Genomic DNA, 17,824 nt, shown 5'->3' on the forward strand with positions numbered 1-17,824 from the left:
GTGGTAAGCCTGCCTGGTATTGGTACAGTGGTAAACCTGCCTGGTATTGATACAGTGGTAAACCTGCCTGGTATTGGTACAGTGGTAAACCTGCCTGGTATTGATACAGTGGTAAACCTGCCTGGTATTGGTACAGTGGTAAACCTGCCTGGTATTGGTACAGTGGTAAACCTGCCTGGTATTGGTACAGTGGTAAACCTGCCTGGTATTGGTACTTTTTAAACCCCTCAGAACAGTGGTAAACCTGCCTGGTATTGGTACAGTGGTAAACCTGCCTGGTATTGATACAGTGGTAAACCTGCCTGGTATTGATACAGTGGTAAACCTGCCTGGTATTGGTACAGTGGTAAACCTGCCTGGTATTGGTACAGTGGTAAACCTGCCTGGTATTGGTACAGTGGTAAACCTGCCTGGTATTGATACAGTGGTAAACCTGCCTGGTATTGATACAGTGGTAAACCTGCCTGCTATTGGTACAGTGGTAAACCTGCCTGGTATTGATACAGTGGTAAACCTGCCTGGTATTGGTAAAGTGGTAAACCTGCCTGGTATTGGTACAGTGGTAAACCTGCCTGGTATTGGTACAGTGGTAAACCTGCCTGGTATTGATACAGTGGTAAACCTGCCTGGTATTGGTACAGTGGTAAACCTGCCTGGTATTGGTACAGTGGTAAACCTGCCTGGTATTGGTACAGTGGTAAACCTGCCTGGTATTGGTACTTTTTAAACCCCTCAGAACAGTGGTAAGCCTGCCTGGTATTGGTACAGTGGTAAACCTGCCTGGTATTGATACAGTGGTAACCCTGCCTGGTATTGGTACAGTGGTAAACCTGCCTGGTATTGGTACAGTGGTAAACCTGCCTGGTATTGGTACAGTGGTAAACCTGCCTGGTATTGATACAGTGGTAAACCTGCCTGGTATTGGTACAGTGGTAAACCTGCCTGGTATTGGTACAGTGGTAAACCTGCCTGGTATTGGTACAGTGGTAAACCTGCCTGGTATTGGTACTTTTTAAACCCCTCAGAAGAGTGGTAAACCTGCCTGGTATTGGTACAGTGGTAAACCTGCCTGGTATTGGTACAGTGGTAAACCTGCCTGGTATTGGTACAGTGGTAAACCTGCCTGGTATTGGTACAGTGGTAAACCTGCCTGGTATTGGTACTTTTTAAACCCCTCAGAACAGTGGTAAACCTGCCTGGTATTGGTACAGTGGTAAACCTGCCTGGTATTGGTACAGTGGTAAACCTACCTGGTATTGGTACAGTGGTAAACCTGCCTGGTATTGATACAGTGGTAAACCTGCCTGGTATTGGTACAGTGGTAAACCTGCCTGGTATTGGTACAGTGGTAAACCTGCCTGGTATTGGTACAGTGGTAAACCTGCCTGGTATTGGTACTTTTTAAACCTCTCAGAACAGTGGTAGACCTGCCTGGTATTGGTACAGTGGTAAACCTGCCTGGTATTGGTACAGTGGTAAACCTGCCTGGTATTGGTACAGTGGTAAACCTGCCTGGTATTGGTACTTTTTAAACCTCTCAGAACAGTGGTAAACCTGCCTGGTATTGGTACAGTGGTAAACCTGCCTGGTATTGATACAGTGGTAAACCTGCCTGGTATTGGTACAGTGGTAAACCTGCCTGGTATTGGTACAGTGGTAAACCTGCCTGGTATTGGTACTTTTTAAACCCCTCAGAACAGTGGTAAACCTGCCTGGTATTGATACAGTGGTAAACCTGCCTGGTATTGGTACAGTGGTAAACCTGCCTGGTATTGGTACTTTTTAAACCTCTCAGAACAGTGGTAAACCTGCCTGGTATTGGTACAGTGGTAAACCTGCCTGGTATTGGTACAGTGGTAAACCTGCCTGGTATTGGTACAGTGGTAAACCTGCCTGGTATTGGTACTTTTTAAACCCCTCAGAACAGTGGTAAACCTGCCTGGTATTGGTACATTGGTAAACCTGCCTGGTACTGGAAGCATGTGTATCTTGTCCCCACAGTAAGGAAGATGGTTCTGGAAGGGCCATCTTCACCATGCCTCCAAATCAACAATTAAACAACTCCTCTGTGTCAAAAGGCTCTTCATTGAAAACAACCGACTACTGTAAAGATCCACACACACCATCGATGGGTTTGGCTTCGAAAGAATGATGCATATGCAGAGAATAACCCCATTACCTACTGTGGAATATGGTGGTGGATCTTTGATGTTATGGGGGCTGTTCTGCTTCCGCTGGTCCTGGGGCTCCGGATGCTTCCGCTGGTCCTGGGGCTCTGGAAGCTTCCGCTGGTCCTGGGGCTCCGGATGCTTCCGCTGGTCCTGGGGCTCCGGATGCTTCCGCTGGTCCTGGGGCTCCGGATGCTTCCGCTGGTCCTGGGGCTCCGGATGCTTCCGTTGGTCCTGGGGCTCTGGATGCTTCCGTTGGTCCTGGGGCTCTGGATGCTTCCGTTGGTCCTGGGGCTCTGGATGCTTCCGCTGGTCCTGGGGCTCCGGATGCTTCCGCTGGTCCTGGGGCTCCGGATGCTTCCGCTGGTCCTGGGGCTCCGGATGCTTCCGCTGGTCCTGGGGCTCCGGATGCTTCCGCTGGTCCTGGGGGCTCCGGATGCTTCCGCTGGTCCTGGGGCTCCAGATGCTTCCGCTGGTCCTGGGGCCCCGGATGCTTCTGCTGGTCCTGGGGTTCTGGAAGCTTCCGCTGGTCCTGGGGCTCCGGATGCTTCCGCTGGTCCTGGGGCCCTGGATGCTTCCACTGGTCCTTTTTCTCCCCAATTTCGTGGTGTCCAATTGTTAGAAGTTACTATCTTGTCTCATCGCTACAACTCCCGTACGGAGCGGCACCAGAATTAAAAACACGTCTTACCTTTTTGTAGTTAATAAATTCAACGTGATAACTTGGCCAATGGTATCCTTAACTGGCTTTGTAAAAGTGAATCCATTCTTCTGTAGCTAAAAAAAACATCTCTCTCCCTATCTTCTGAATCATCATTATAATGTCAGGACAGTAGCCTATGCTTTGGAGGGGGGAGGGGCAGGTAACCTAAACATGTTCCAATGCTTTGAAAATAACGATTCTGTTCCGGAACAGTATGGATAACTTTCGTTCCATGTTCCGTTTCTGTTCCTTGAAAATTTTCATTATTTTCTGGTTTTTGGTTCTGTTCCCTGAACCAGTTTCAACCCCTGATTTGGTTCTGTTCCCTGAACCAGTTTCAACCCCTGATTTGGATCTGTTCCCTGAACCAGTTTCAACCCCTGATTTGGATCTGTTCCCTGAACCAGTTTCAACCCCTGATTTGGATCTGTTCCCTGAACCAGTTTCAACTCCTGATTTGGATCTGTTCCCTGAACCAGTTTCAACCCCTGATTTGGTTCTGTTCCCTGAACCAGTTTCAACCCCTGATTTGGTTCTGTTCCCTGAACCAGTTTCAACCCCTGATTTGGATCTGTTCCCTGAACCAGTTTCAACCCCTGATTTGGATCTGTTCCCTGAACCAGTTTCAACCCCTGATTTGGATCTGTTCCCTGAACCAGTTTCAACCCCTGATTTGGATCTGTTCCCTGAACCAGTTTCAACCCCTGATTTGGTTCTGTTCCCTGAACCAGTTTCAACCCCTGATTTGGTTCTGTTCCCTGAACCAGTTCCAACCCCTGATTTGGATCTGTTCCCTGAACCAGTTTCAACCCCTGATTTGGATCTGTTCCCTGAACCAGTTTCAACCCCTGATTTGGATCTGTTCCCTGAACCAGTTTCAACCCCTGATTTGGATCTGTTCCCTGAACCAGTTTCAACCCCTGATTTGGATCTGTTCCCTGAACCAGTTTCAACCCCTGATTTGGTTCTGTTCCCTGAACCAGTTTCAACCCCTGATTTGGATCTGTTCCCTGAACCAGTTTCAACCCCTGATTTGGATCTGTTCCCTGAACCAGTTTCAACCCCTGATTTGGATCTGTTCCCTGAACCAGTTTCAACCCCTGATTTGGATCTGTTCCCTGAACCAGTTTCAACCCCTGATTTGGATCTGTTCCCTGAACCAGTTTCAACCCCTGATTTGGATCTGTTCCCTGAACCAGTTTCAACCCCTGATTTGGTTCTGTTCCCTGAACCAGTTTCAACCCCTGATTTGGATCTGTTCCCTGAACCAGTTTCAACCCCTGATTTGGATCTGTTCCCTGAACCAGTTTCAACCCCTGATTTGGATCTGTTCCCTGAACCAGTTTCAACCCCTGATTTGGATCTGTTCCCTGAACCAGTTTCAACCCCTGATTTGGATCTGTTCCCTGAACCAGTTTCAACCCCTGATTTGTATCTGTTCCCTGAACCAGTTTCAACCCCTGATTTGGATCTGTTCCCTGAACCAGTTTCAACCCCTGATTTGGATCTGTTCCCTGAACCAGTTTCAACCTCTGATTTGGATCTGTTCCCTGAACCAGTTTCAACCCCTGATTTGGTTCTGTTCCCTGAACCAGTTTCAACCCCTGATTTGGATCTGTTCCCTGAACCAGTTTCAACCCCTGATTTGGATCTGTTCCCTGAACCAGTTTCAACCCCTGATTTGGATCTGTTCCCTGAACCAGTTCCAACCCCTGATTTGGATCTGTTCCCTGAACCAGTTTCAACCCCTGATTTGGATCTGTTCCCTGAACCAGTTCCAACCCCTGATTTGGATCTGTTCCCTGAACCAGTTTCAACCCCTGATTTGGTTCTGTTCCCTGAACCAGTTTCAACCCCTGATTTGGATCTGTTCCCTGAACCAGTTTCAACCCCTGATTTGGATCTGTTCCCTGAACCAGTTTCAACCCCTGATTTGGACACCAATCTTTTTGTATTACTTCAGGGATTCTTGAAAGACGGGACAATCAACAAAACAAAAATCACAAATAGTGTTCTTAATAATTAACAACATTTGATAAATTGTGTATTTTGATAAACCAAAGTATCAGCTATCACTATCACACATGTAAAGGAACCACCTTCTAATTTTACAAAAAATATCATCAAATAGCAACTAAGGGACAGTTCGAAATGTATTGGGCGAGGGGGGGTGACATAAAAAAATGTTTGCCCCCCTCCCCCCCAACGTAAAAAATATTTTCACACACCCCTCTCATAGAAAAAAATGTTATGTTCTCGACCACAAATAACAATAACTGTAGCAACCCTGTGTTTATAAACGTGGATATCGACTTTTACCACGTTCAATACCACGCAGGTGTTGCGGGCCAGAAGATTGAGAGTTCACCGACCACCACGGACGGACAAGCTAACTTTCCCTGCCTGTTTTCATCAGACCTAAACCTAAACTGACTTCTCTTTGCCGGCAATTGAAACAAACTGAAACATTGAAAAACAACCTGGCTTGTGAACAAATCAAGATAAACACTTTCAAGTAAATTAGAGCAACGTCTCTGCCTGTGGCAGCGCTTCTATAAAAAAATCAGTCTTTCAGCACTTCACTCACAGTGCTCACAGCTGCTCATAGCCCACAAACCAGGCAGTGTTGCGGCACAATGAGGGCTATAGGTTTCCTAATTCTTTGTGCGATTACCAGCTATGAAACACAAATGGTAGAAATCATTTGAAAACGGCTACAGCAGTTTATTTTTTGCCATAAATGTGCTCATACTTGACTTTTAACTTTATTTTAATTTGCAAATGCGAGTGGGAATGCTGGCACTGTGTAGCCCTGACCCCTGACCTCTAACCACCCGCCAATGTGACTGATGAAATAAACATCTTTACTCGCCATTGCCAAAATCTACCCACATTTGGCTGGTGGCTGGTGTTAATTTCAGCCCCTGTCCTCAGTTGCTTCATGACTCTAAAACCTAATTAAAATAAACATATTTGAACCAAAATTCATATCCTATTTTAGTATATCAGGGAGATGGAGTTGACAGTTTACGGCGATTTAGATATTGTTTGTTTAAATCTAAAATGTGTTTGTGTGTGTTTCAGATGGTTCCATCTCTAAATATAGAGTTGGGTTGGTGTGATGAAGGATTCTGACTCTCATAGTCTTAAAACCTTGACTCTGAGACGACCCAGGAGGATTCTGATCAGTCTTAAAACCTCGACTCTGTGACGACCCAGGAGGATTCTGATCAGTCTTAAAACCTCGACTCTGAGACGACCCAGCAGGATTCTGATCAGTCTTAAAACCTCGACTCTGTGACGACCCAGGAGGATTCAGATAGTCTTAAAACCTCGACTCTGTGACGACCCAGCAAGATTCTGATCAGTCTTAAAACCTAGACTCTGAGACGACCCAGCAGGATTCTGATCAGTCTTAAAACCTTGACTCTGAGACGACCCAGCAGGATTCTGATCAGTCTTAAAACCTCGACTCTGAGACGACCCAGAAGGATTCTGATCAGTCTTAAAACCTCGACTCTGTGACGACCCAGGAGGATTCAGATAGTCTTAAAACCTCGACTCTGTGACGACCCAGCAAGATTCTGATCAGTCTTAAAACCTAGACTCTGAGACGACCCAGCAGGATTCTGATCAGTCTTAAAACCTTGACTCTGAGACGACCCAGCAGGATTCTGATCAGTCTTAAAACCTCGACTCTGAGACGACCTAAGAGGATTCAGATAAAGTCTTAAAACCTTGTCTCTGAGACGACCTAGGAGGATTCAGATAAAGTCTTAAAACCTCGACTCTGAGACGACCTAAGAGGATCCAGATAAAGTCTTAAAACATCAACTCTGAGACGACCTAGGAGGATTCAGATAAAGTCTTAAAACCTCGACTCTGAGACGACCTAAGAGGATCCAGATAAAGTCTTAAAACATCGACTCTGTGACGACCCAGTAGGATTCAGATAGTCTTAAAACCTCGACTCTGTGACGACCCAGCAAGATTCTGATCAGTCTTAAAACCTAGACTCTGAGACGACCCAGCAGGATTCTGATCAGTCTTAAAACCTCGACTCTGAGACGACCCAGGAGGATTCTGATCAGTCTTAAAACCTCGACTCTGTGACGACCCAGGAGGATTCAGATAGTCTTAAAACCTCGACTCTGTGACGACCCAGCAAGATTCTGATCAGTCTTAAAACCTAGACTCTGAGACGACCCAGCAGGATTCTGATCAGTCTTAAAACCTTGACTCTGAGACGACCCAGCAGGATTCTGATCAGTCTTAAAACCTCGACTCTGAGACGACCCAGAAGGATTCTGATCAGTCTTAAAACCTCGACTCTGTGACGACCCAGGAGGATTCAGATAGTCTTAAAACCTCGACTCTGTGACGACCCAGCAAGATTCTGATCAGTCTTAAAACCTAGACTCTGAGACGACCCAGCAGGATTCTGATCAGTCTTAAAACCTTGACTCTGAGACGACCCAGCAGGATTCTGATCAGTCTTAAAACCTCGACTCTGAGACGACCTAAGAGGATTCAGATAAAGTCTTAAAACCTTGTCTCTGAGACGACCTAGGAGGATTCAGATAAAGTCTTAAAACCTCGACTCTGAGACGACCTAAGAGGATCCAGATAAAGTCTTAAAACATCAACTCTGAGACGACCTAGGAGGATTCAGATAAAGTCTTAAAACCTCGACTCTGAGACGACCTAAGAGGATCCAGATAAAGTCTTAAAACATCGACTCTGTGACGACCCAGTAGGATTCAGATAGTCTTAAAACCTCGACTCTGTGACGACCCAGCAAGATTCTGATCAGTCTTAAAACCTAGACTCTGAGACGACCCAGCAGGATTCTGATCAGTCTTAAAACCTCGACTCTGAGACGACCCAGGAGGATTCTGATCAGTCTTAAAACCTCGACTCTGAGACGACCCAGCAGGATTCCGATCAGTCTTAAAACCTCGACTCTCAGACGACCCAGGAGGATTCAGATAAAGTCTTAAAACCTCGACTCTGAGACGACCCAGCAGGATTCTGATCAGTCTTAAAACCTTGACTCTAAGACTTCCTAAGATTCAGTTAGAACGATCTTCAACAAGAAGAAGAGAAAAAGACTTCATTAATGATTGATTCGTTGAGTACGAGATGGAAAACCAAGACAGAAAGGTGGAGGGTTGACCCCCAAAAACCCCGCTGACCAAATAAAACCAAGGACTGCAGTAGGTAGGTGATGGTTTTTGGTTTGATAAAGGGTTTTAAAAGCGGCTGTTTCTGCTCTCTCGTCAACTCCGCTGTGAGGCGGTCCATATGGGGAACGAGGGCTGTGGAAGGGTGTCTAAGGGGGGCAGGATTTCATTACAGTACTTAGCTTTGACAGACTGTAAGTGGGGAAAAATATGTTGTTACCAAACATGGTCCGGGGAGGGGTGAAGTTAGAGAGAGGGGGAGAGAGATAAAAACTCAAGTGTTGGACTTGGGTTTTACAAAGTGTGGGAGAGACTGAGCCTGAAGAGAGTGCTGGCTGTACCATTAGTAGCTAACTTGTCATTTCAACATCAGTGCAGTTGGAGTAAAATCGTATTTCAGATTTTTATGGATCCTTTAGGCACAAATCACAAAGATGAGAAGGACACTGCTTTCATTACAGTAGAGGAGGAGGAGGAGAAAGATGAAGATGAGAAAGATGATAGCGAGACAACAGTGATAGACAGTGAGGAGGAATCAGATGACAAAGCCAAGGAGACTGAACCCCAGCAGCAGAAGGAGCAGGCCTGGGCCCCCACTACCTACTCCAAGTTTGGTAAAGAGGTGTTTTGCTACGTAGGAGAGGAGATCAGCATTTTTGAGGCCTTGGACTCTTACGGTGCTGTCATCTGGCCAGCGGTGAGTCAGTCTACTATTTAACATGACATTCATAGATAACAATGATAGCAGTGAGTCAGTCTACTATTTAACATGGCATTCATAGATAACAATGATAGCAGTGAGTCAGTCTACTATTTAACATGACATTCATAGATAACAATGATAGCAGTGAGTCAGTCTACTATTTAACATGACATTCATAGATAACAATGATAGCAGTGAGTCAGTCTACTATTTAACATGACATCCATAGATAACAATGATAGCAGTGAGTCAGTCTACTATTTAACATGACATTCATAGATAACAATGATAGCAGTGAGTTAGTCTACTATTTAACATGACATTCATAGATAACAATGATAGCAGTGAGTTAGTCTACTATTTAACATGGCATTCATAGACAACGATGATAGCAGTGAGTCAGTCTACTATTTAACATGACATTCATAGATAACAATGATAGCAGTGAGTCAGTCTACTATTTAACATGACATTCATAGATAACAATGATAGCAGTGAGTCAGTCTACTATTTAACATGGCATTCATAGATGGATGTAGGATAACGATGAATTAATATGATGGATGATGATTGATGGTGGTGATGAGGATGGTGATGATGATTTATGAAGTTCTACCAACTATAATGATGGTTTCTATAGTAACTATGGTTGAAGTTCTACCAACTATAATGATGGTTTCTATAGTAACAATGGTTGAAGTTCTAACAACTATAATGATGGTTTCTAACGTAACTATGGATGAAGTTCTAACAACTATAATGATGGTTTCTATAGTAACAATGGTTGAAGTTCTAACAACTATAATGATGGTTTCTATAGTAACTATGGATGAAGTTCTAACAACTATAATAATGGCTTCTATAGTAACGGTGGTTGAAGTTCTAACAACTATAATGATGGTTTCTATAGTAACTATGGATGAAGTTCTAACAACTATAATAATGGCTTCTATAGTAACGGTGGTTGAAGTTCTAACAACTATAATGATGGTTTCTATAGTAACTATGGATGAAGTTCTAACAACTATAATGATGGTTTCTATAGTAACTATGGTTGAAGTTCTAACAACTATAATGATGGTTTCTATAGTAACTGTGGATGAAGTTCTAACAACTATAATGATGTTTTCTAAAGTAACTATGGTTGAAGATCTAACAACAATAATAATGGTTTCTATAGTAACTATGGTTGAAGTTCTAACAACTATAATGATGGTTTCTATAGTAACTATGGTTAAAGTTCTAACAACTAAAATGATGGTTTCTATAGTAACTATGGTTGAAGTTCTAACAACTATAATCATGGTTTCTATAGTAACTATGGTTGAAGTTCTAACAACTAAAATGATGGTTTCTATAGTAACTATGGTTGAAGTTCTAACAACTATAATGATGGTTTCTATAGTAACTATGGTTGAAGTTCTAACAACTATAATAATGGTTTCTATAGTAACTATGGTTGAAGTTCTAACAACTAAAATTATGGTTTCTACAGTAACTATGGTTGAAGTTCTAACAACTATAATGATGGTTTCTATAGTAACTCTGGTTGCCTGCAGGCGTTGGCTCTGTGTCACTACCTAGAGACCAACGTTGAGCAGTTGAACCTGGTGGACAAGGCAGTGCTGGAGCTAGGAGCAGGTCCTGGCCTAGTGTCTATTGTAGCCACACTCCTAGGTGAGTCTGGGCATTAAATGTACATCTGAGAAGATCAGAGAGGTGTAAGTAATATGGTGAAATTTATACATAGCCTATCATGGTGGAGGAGGTCCTATCAAGGTGGCTAGCAAGGTGGAGGAGGCCCTAGCAAGGTGGAGGAGGTCCTAGCAAGGTGGAGGAGGCCCTAGCTAGGTGGAGGAGGTCCTATCAAGGTGGAGGAGGTCCTATCAAGGTGGAGGAGGTCCTATCAAGGTGGCTAGCAAGGTGGAGGAGGTCCTATCAAGGTGGCTAGGAAGGTGAAGGAGGTCCTATCAAGGTGGCTAGCAAGGTGGAGGAGGTCCTATCAAGGTGGAGGAGGTCCTGTCAAGGTGGCTAGCAAGGTGGAGGAGGCCCTAGCAAGGTGGCTAGGAAGGTGGAGGAGGTCCTATCAAGGTGGCTAGCAAGGTGGAGGAGGTCCTATCAAGGTGGAGGAGGTCCTGTCAAAGTGGCTAGGAAGGTGGAGGAGGCCCTAGCAAGGTGGCTAGGAAGGTGGAGGAGGTCCTATCAAGGTGGCTAGGAAGGTGGAGGAGTTCCTATCAAGGTGGCTAGCAAGGTGGAGGAGGTCCTAGCAAGGTGGCTAGCAAGGTGGAGGAGGCCCTAGCAAGGTGGCTAGGAAGGTGGAGGAGGTCCTAGCAAGGTGGCTAGCAAGGTGGAGCAGGTCCTATCATGGTGGTTAGAAAGGTGAAAGAGGTCCTATCAAGGTGGAGGAGCTCCTATCAAGGTGGAGGAGGCCCTATCTAGGTGGAGGAGGTCCTATCAAGGTGGAGGTCCTATCAAGGTGGAGGAGGCCCTAGCTAGGTGGAGGAGGTCCTATCAAGGTGGAGGAGGTCCTATCAAGGTGGCTAGCAAGGTGGAAGAGGTCCTATCAAGGTGGCTAGCAAGGTGGAGGAGGTTCTACCAAGGTGACTAGCAAGGTGGAGGAAGTCCTATCAAGGTGGCTAGCAAGGTGGATTGCAAGGTGGAGGTCCTATCAATGTGGCTAGCTAAGTGGAGGAGGTCCCGGCATTCTATACCACTTACACCTATCCAACCTTTTCAGATCTGCATGAAGTGTCCTCAGCACTAGACAACTAGTGGCTAGGGTTTGATTTGGTACTGGCCACCTGTGTGTCTGTTAGTTGAATAACAGAGTGCTTCCTGTCCCCAGGTGCCTGGATCACAGCTACAGACCTACCAGAGATCATAGGTAACCTGAGAGCCAACCTGCTCCGTAACACAAGAGGGCGTTGTAGGAACACTCCCCAAGCTGCAGCTCTGTCCTGGGGTCCTGACGTGGAACGCATCTACCCCAGATCTGTCTATCGCTATGACTACGTGCTGGCGGCTGACGTGGTGTATCACCATGACTACCTGGAAGAGCTGCTGTTCACCATGAGATACTTCTGCCGTCCAGGTTGATTGATTGATTGAACTGTTTAAAGAATCCCAGAATATAACACTTGAAAGCATTAAATGACGCTTATTTCTAATGTGGTCCTCAGGAACCACTCTGATCTGGGCCAACAAGGTCCGCCTCAAGACAGACCTGAGCTTCACAGAGAACTTCCAGAACACCTTCAACACCACACTGCTGGCTGAGATTGGAGAAGTAAACATATTCATGGGCACGTGTCGAGAAACAGAGGAGAAACCAGAGCTAGACCCAGGAAAACAACAGGAAGAGGAGGAGGAACCAGAGCTGGTCCCAGGAAAACAACAGGAAGAGGAGGAGGAAGAACATGTCTGTTTACAGGTGGAGGGAAATGGTTTAGAGGAAAAGGAGGAAGAGTTTGAAGCAGATCAAACAACTGAGAATGAGGAAGAAAACGCGATGCAGAAGGAGGGACTGAAAGAGGAGAACAAGGACAGAGAAAACCAGGAAGACTCTCAAGATTGCAGAGACGATGAAGAGCAGCAGAATTCTGCTGGCTCACGTTCTACCTCCGAATCAGAGCTTGAGGGTCTTGGTGAGCATTCAACCTAATGTAAATATAAGTTCTAAAAGGCCAGGAGCTGATCTCATTGTGTTGTTGAATTAGTTTAGTTTATTAGGATCCCCATTAGCTACTGCACATGCAGCAGCTACTCTTCACTCTTGTGGTCTTCTTTGTGTTTCTTGTGCAGAGGAGGCAGACACTCAGGACTCAAATGTCCAACGGGAGGAGAGACCGGTCTGGGTCGAACAGTTTGTTGTGGAGGCAGACACTCAGGACTCAAATGTCCAACGGGAGGAGAGACACGTCTGGGTCAAACAGTTTGTTGTGGAGGCAGACACTCAGGACTCAAATGTCCAACGGGAGGAGAGACCGGTCTGGGTCGAACAGTTTGTTGAGGAGGCAGACACTCAGGACTCAAATGTCCAACGGGAGGAGAGACCGGTCTGGGTCGAACAGTTTGTTGTGGAGGCAGACACTCAGGACTCAAATGTCCAACGGGAGGAGAGACCGGTCTGGGTCGAACAGTTTGTTGTGGAGGCAGATAAAAGGTCAGAGGAACAAGACAACAGTTTGGAGGAGGAGGAGGAAGCTGATGCAGGTGATGGCAGTAGCCAAGCATGGGAGAAACAGACGTTGGAACATAGTGATGAAGGATATGAGGATGATGATGATGATGACGCAGAAAACACTAACTCCCGCTGTAGCACCGAAGCGACTGACGAAGACATTATCGGTGAGTCGTTGACATCGTTTTTTAATGCCTAGATACTCAGACTCAATCATTCAACAACACAAGTCTACCATCGACAGTACACACCCAGGAAATAGAAATGGTATGATCCATCCCCATTAGAATGTGAATGAGTGGTTTGTTCCATTCCTGTGTAGAGGAGCTGGACACCAAGGAAACCAAGAATACAGGAGATGCCCAGCTGGATAATACCCACGTCCCCTGGATACGACTGGACAGAGAGGTCTACTTCTATGCTGGGCACAAAATCAACATCGTTGAGGCAATGGACTCCCATGGCGGAGTGATATGGCCAGCAGTGAGTACAGTTCTACACTACATTTGGCGTTGTCGGCAGGATAGTTGTCGGCAGGATAGTTGTCGGCAGGATAAATCACTACATTTGGCGTTGTCGGCAGGATAAATCACTACATTTGGCGTTGTCGGCAGGATAAATCACTACATTTGGCGTTGTCGACAGGATAAATCACTACATTTGGAGTAGTTGGCAGGATAAATCAATGCACCAAACACTCACATGGAACAACAGGTGTCTTCTGGCCTTCCTATTCAGATTGCTCTTCTACAGGGAAACAGACAAATGGACTACTGCCACCTAGTGGTGGACTTCTATAAACGTCCTACCTGCAACACGTGATGGACCACTAGGTGGTGATAGGCTACACATAGTAATATAATGTATTTGCTCCCCTGCAGGCATTGGCTCTATGTAACTACCTGGAGACCAATACTGATGTGATAGATCTGAAAGGAAAGCAGGTTTTGGAACTGGGATCAGGGACAGGATTAGTGTCTATCGTCGCCAGTCTACTGGGTAAGTCTTACTGATTACCTTTGAGTTTTAGACTCTAATCCTGTGGTATCTGCTGTATCTGGTGATAACTGACTACAAAAGACATCTTTCTTCTTCTTCTTCTTAAGAAGCTCCTTATGTAATGTGTCCCCAGGTGCCCAGGTGACGGCCACCGACCTCCCAGACGTCCTTAGTAATCTGAGATACAACTTGCTCCGAAACACCAGAGGGCGCTCTAACTATACACCTGAGGTGACAGCTCTGTCCTGGGGTCCTGAGGTGGAACGCACTTACCCGCGATCAGTGTATCGCTATGACTACGTGCTGGCGGCTGACGTGGTGTATCACCACGACTTAGAGGAGCTGTTGGTTACCATGAAATACTTCTGTCGTCCAGGAAACACTCTGATCTGGGCCAACAAGGTCCGCCTCAAGACAAACCTGGTATTCACTGAGGACTTCAAGAACACCTTCAACACCACCCTGCTGGCTGAGATGGGAGAGGTTAAGATCTTCAAGGCCACATGTAGAGAGACAGAGGATCACCTTCAACACCACCCTGCTGGCTGAGATGGGAGAGGTTAAGATCTTCAAGGCCACATGTAAAAGGTAGGAATTGTGGAAAGAAGGCTGAGGAACTACTGTCGACATCCTGCCGACTGTAACCAAGAGTCTTTTCTTCTTCCTCTGAGAAATGCTTGAAGACAGAAGGCGGCCATCTTGGCTAATGATAATGGACGTTGATGGACTACTGATGTTGTTGTTGATGTTTGATTTCTACTTTCAAATGATCTACTATATATAGTGCTTTATTGTTTACTTTGTTTTTACACACGTACTTAGATAGTTGATATTAATATTAAAATGTATGCACTTCGCTGTCTTGTTTCAGTTTGTATGGTCAAATAATAATACCAATAATAATAATAATAATAATAACACCAATAATAATAATAATAATAATACCAATAATAATAATACCAATAATAATAATACCAATAATAATAATACCAATAATAATAATAATACCAATAATAATAATACCAATAATAATAATAATAATAATACCAATAATAATAATACCAATAATAATAATAATAATAATACCAATAATAATAATACCAATAATAATAATAATACCAATAATAATAATACCAATAATAATAATACCAATAATAATAATAATACCAATAATAATAATAATAATAATACCAATAATAATAATACCAATAATAATAATAATAATAATACCAATAATAATAATACCAATAATAATAATACCAATAATAATAATACCAATAATAATAATAATAATAATACCAATAATAATAATACCAATAATAATAATAATAATAATACCAATAATAATAATACCAATAATAATAATACCAATAATAATAATAATACCAATAATAATAATACCAATAATAATAATAATAATAATACCAATAATAATAATACCAATAATAATAATAATAATAATACCAATAATAATAATAATAATAATACCAATAATAATAATACCAATAATAATAATAATACCAATAATAATAATACCAATAATAATAATAATAATAATAATAATACCAATAATAATAATAATAATAATACCAATAATAATAATAATAATAATACCAATAATAATAATACCAATAATAATAATAATACCAATAATAATAATAATAATAATAACAATAATACCAATAATACCAATAATAATAATAATACCAATAATAATAATAATAATAATGATAATAATAATACCAATAATAATAATAATAATAATAATAATAATAATACCAATAATAATAATAATAATAATAATAATAATAATACCAATAATAATAATAATAATAATAATAATAATAATAATAATAATAATAATACCAATAATAATAATACCAATAATAATAATAATAATAATAATAATAATAATAATAATAATAATAATACCAATAATAATAATACCAATAATAATAATACCAATAATAATAATAATAATAATAATAATAATAATAATACCAATAATAATAATACCAATAATAATAATAATAATAATAATAATAATAATAATAATAATAATACCAATAATAATAATACCAAATATAATAATAATAATAATAATAATAATAATACCAATAATAATAATACCAATAATAATAATACCAATAATAATAATAATAATAATAACAATAATACCAATAATACCAATAATAATAATAATACCAATAATAATAATAATAATAATAATAATAATAATACCAATAATAATAATAATAATAATAATAATAATAATAATACCAATAATAATAATACCAATAATAATAATAATAATAATAATAATAATAATAATAATAATAATAATAATACCAATAATAATAATACCAAATATAATAATAATAATAATAATAATAATAATACCAATAATAATAATACCAATAATAATAATACCAATAATAATAATAATAATAATAACAATAATACCAATAATACCAATAATAATAATAATAATAATAATAATAATAATAATAGCAATAATAATAATACCAATAATAATAATACCAATAATAATAATACCAATAATAATAATACCAATAATAATAATAATAATAATAACAATAATACCAATAATACCAATAATAATAATAATACCAATAATAATAATAATAATAATAATAATAATACCAACAATAATAATACCAATAATAATAATAATAATAATACCAATAATAATAATACCAATAATAATAATAATAATAATAATAATAATAATACCAATAATAATAATAATAATAATAATAATACCAATAATAATAATAATAATAATAATAATAATAATAATAATAATAATAATAATAATACCAATAATAATAATAATAATAATAATAATACCAATAATAATAATAATAATACCAATAATAATAATAATAATAATAATAATAATAATACCAATAATAATAATAATAATAATAATAATAATACCAATAATAATAATAATAATAATAATAATAATAATAATAATAATAATAATAATAATACCAATAATAATAATAATAATAATAATAATAATAATAATAATAATAATAATAATAATAATACCAATAATAATAATAATAATAATAATAATAATACCAATAATAATAATAATAATACCAATAATAATAATAATAATAATAATGGATATCGTAAGTATGCTGCTGGTGGACCTGAGAAATACATAACACACTCACAATGGGAGACAATTAGTCCAAATCTTTTTATTGTTTATGTATAGGTATTCCCCATGTTTATGTATATTCCCCATGTTTATGTATAGGTATTCCCCATGTTTATGTATATTCCCCATGTTTATGTATAGGTATTCCCCATGTTTATGTATATTCCCCATGTTTATGTATAGGTATTCCCCATGTTTATGTATAGGTATTCCCCATGTTTATGTATATTCCCCATGTTAATGTATAGGTATTCCCCATGTTAATGTATATTCCCCATGTTTATATATAGGTATTCCCCATGTTTATGTATAGGTATTCCCCATGTTTATGTATATTCCCCATGTTTATGTATAGGTATTCCCCATGTTTATGTATAGTTATTCCCCATGTTTATGTATAGGTATTCCCCATGTTTATGTATATTCCCCATGTTTATGTATATTCCCCATGTTTATGTATATTCCCCATGTTTATGTATATTCCCCATGTTTATGTATATTCCCCATGTTTAGGTATTCCCCATGTTTATGTATAGGTATTCCCCATGTTTATGTATAGGTATTCCCCATGTTTATGTATAGGTATTCCCCATGTTTAGGTATTCCCCATGTTTATGTATAGGTATTCCCCATGTTTATGTATATTCACCATGTTCAGGTATTCCCCATGTTTATGTATATTCCCCATGTTT

General features: G+C 40.4%; 1 protein-coding gene across 2 annotated transcripts; it reads left to right on the plus strand.

Annotated features, from left to right (window-relative positions):
* The first annotated feature begins 8,330 nt into the window (after positions 1-8,330).
* Positions 8,331-14,791, plus strand: LOC110516476 (uncharacterized). 2 transcript variants are annotated; one of them, XM_036972355.2, is made up of 8 exons: positions 8,331-8,751; positions 10,317-10,434; positions 11,603-11,848; positions 11,937-12,401; positions 12,559-13,104; positions 13,260-13,420; positions 13,819-13,936; positions 14,070-14,791. In XM_036972355.2, exons 1-8 carry the CDS (start codon positions 8,461-8,463, stop codon positions 14,483-14,485), a joined length of 2,361 nt encoding a protein of 786 aa, XP_036828250.2. In that variant the 5' UTR covers positions 8,331-8,460; the 3' UTR covers positions 14,486-14,791. The 2 variants fall into 2 exon arrangements, with proteins under 2 accessions (XP_036828250.2, XP_090063052.1); XM_090206926.1 differs by lacking the exon at positions 10,317-10,434 and having other exon boundaries at positions 8,350-8,751.
* The last annotated feature ends 3,033 nt before the right edge of the window (positions 14,792-17,824 follow it).

This window comes from Oncorhynchus mykiss, chromosome 18 (genome assembly GCF_057628025.1).
Source record: "Oncorhynchus mykiss isolate SJ-2025 chromosome 18, ASM5762802v1, whole genome shotgun sequence".
NCBI lineage: Eukaryota > Metazoa > Chordata > Actinopteri > Salmoniformes > Salmonidae > Oncorhynchus > Oncorhynchus mykiss.

What these genes read in the sequence shown, in the direction of transcription:
- LOC110516476 (XM_036972355.2), top strand. Translation starts at nt 8,461, where the DNA reads ATGGATCCTTTAGGCACAAATCACAAAGATGAGAAGGACACTGCTTTC. An exon ending in GAGATACTTCTGCCGTCCAG is followed by an intron (nt 11,849 to 11,936) that starts GTTGATTGATTG and finishes TGTGGTCCTCAG; the next exon opens with GAACCACTCTGATCTGGGCC. An exon ending in GACTGACGAAGACATTATCG is followed by an intron (nt 13,105 to 13,259) that starts GTGAGTCGTTGA and finishes ATTCCTGTGTAG; the next exon opens with AGGAGCTGGACACCAAGGAA.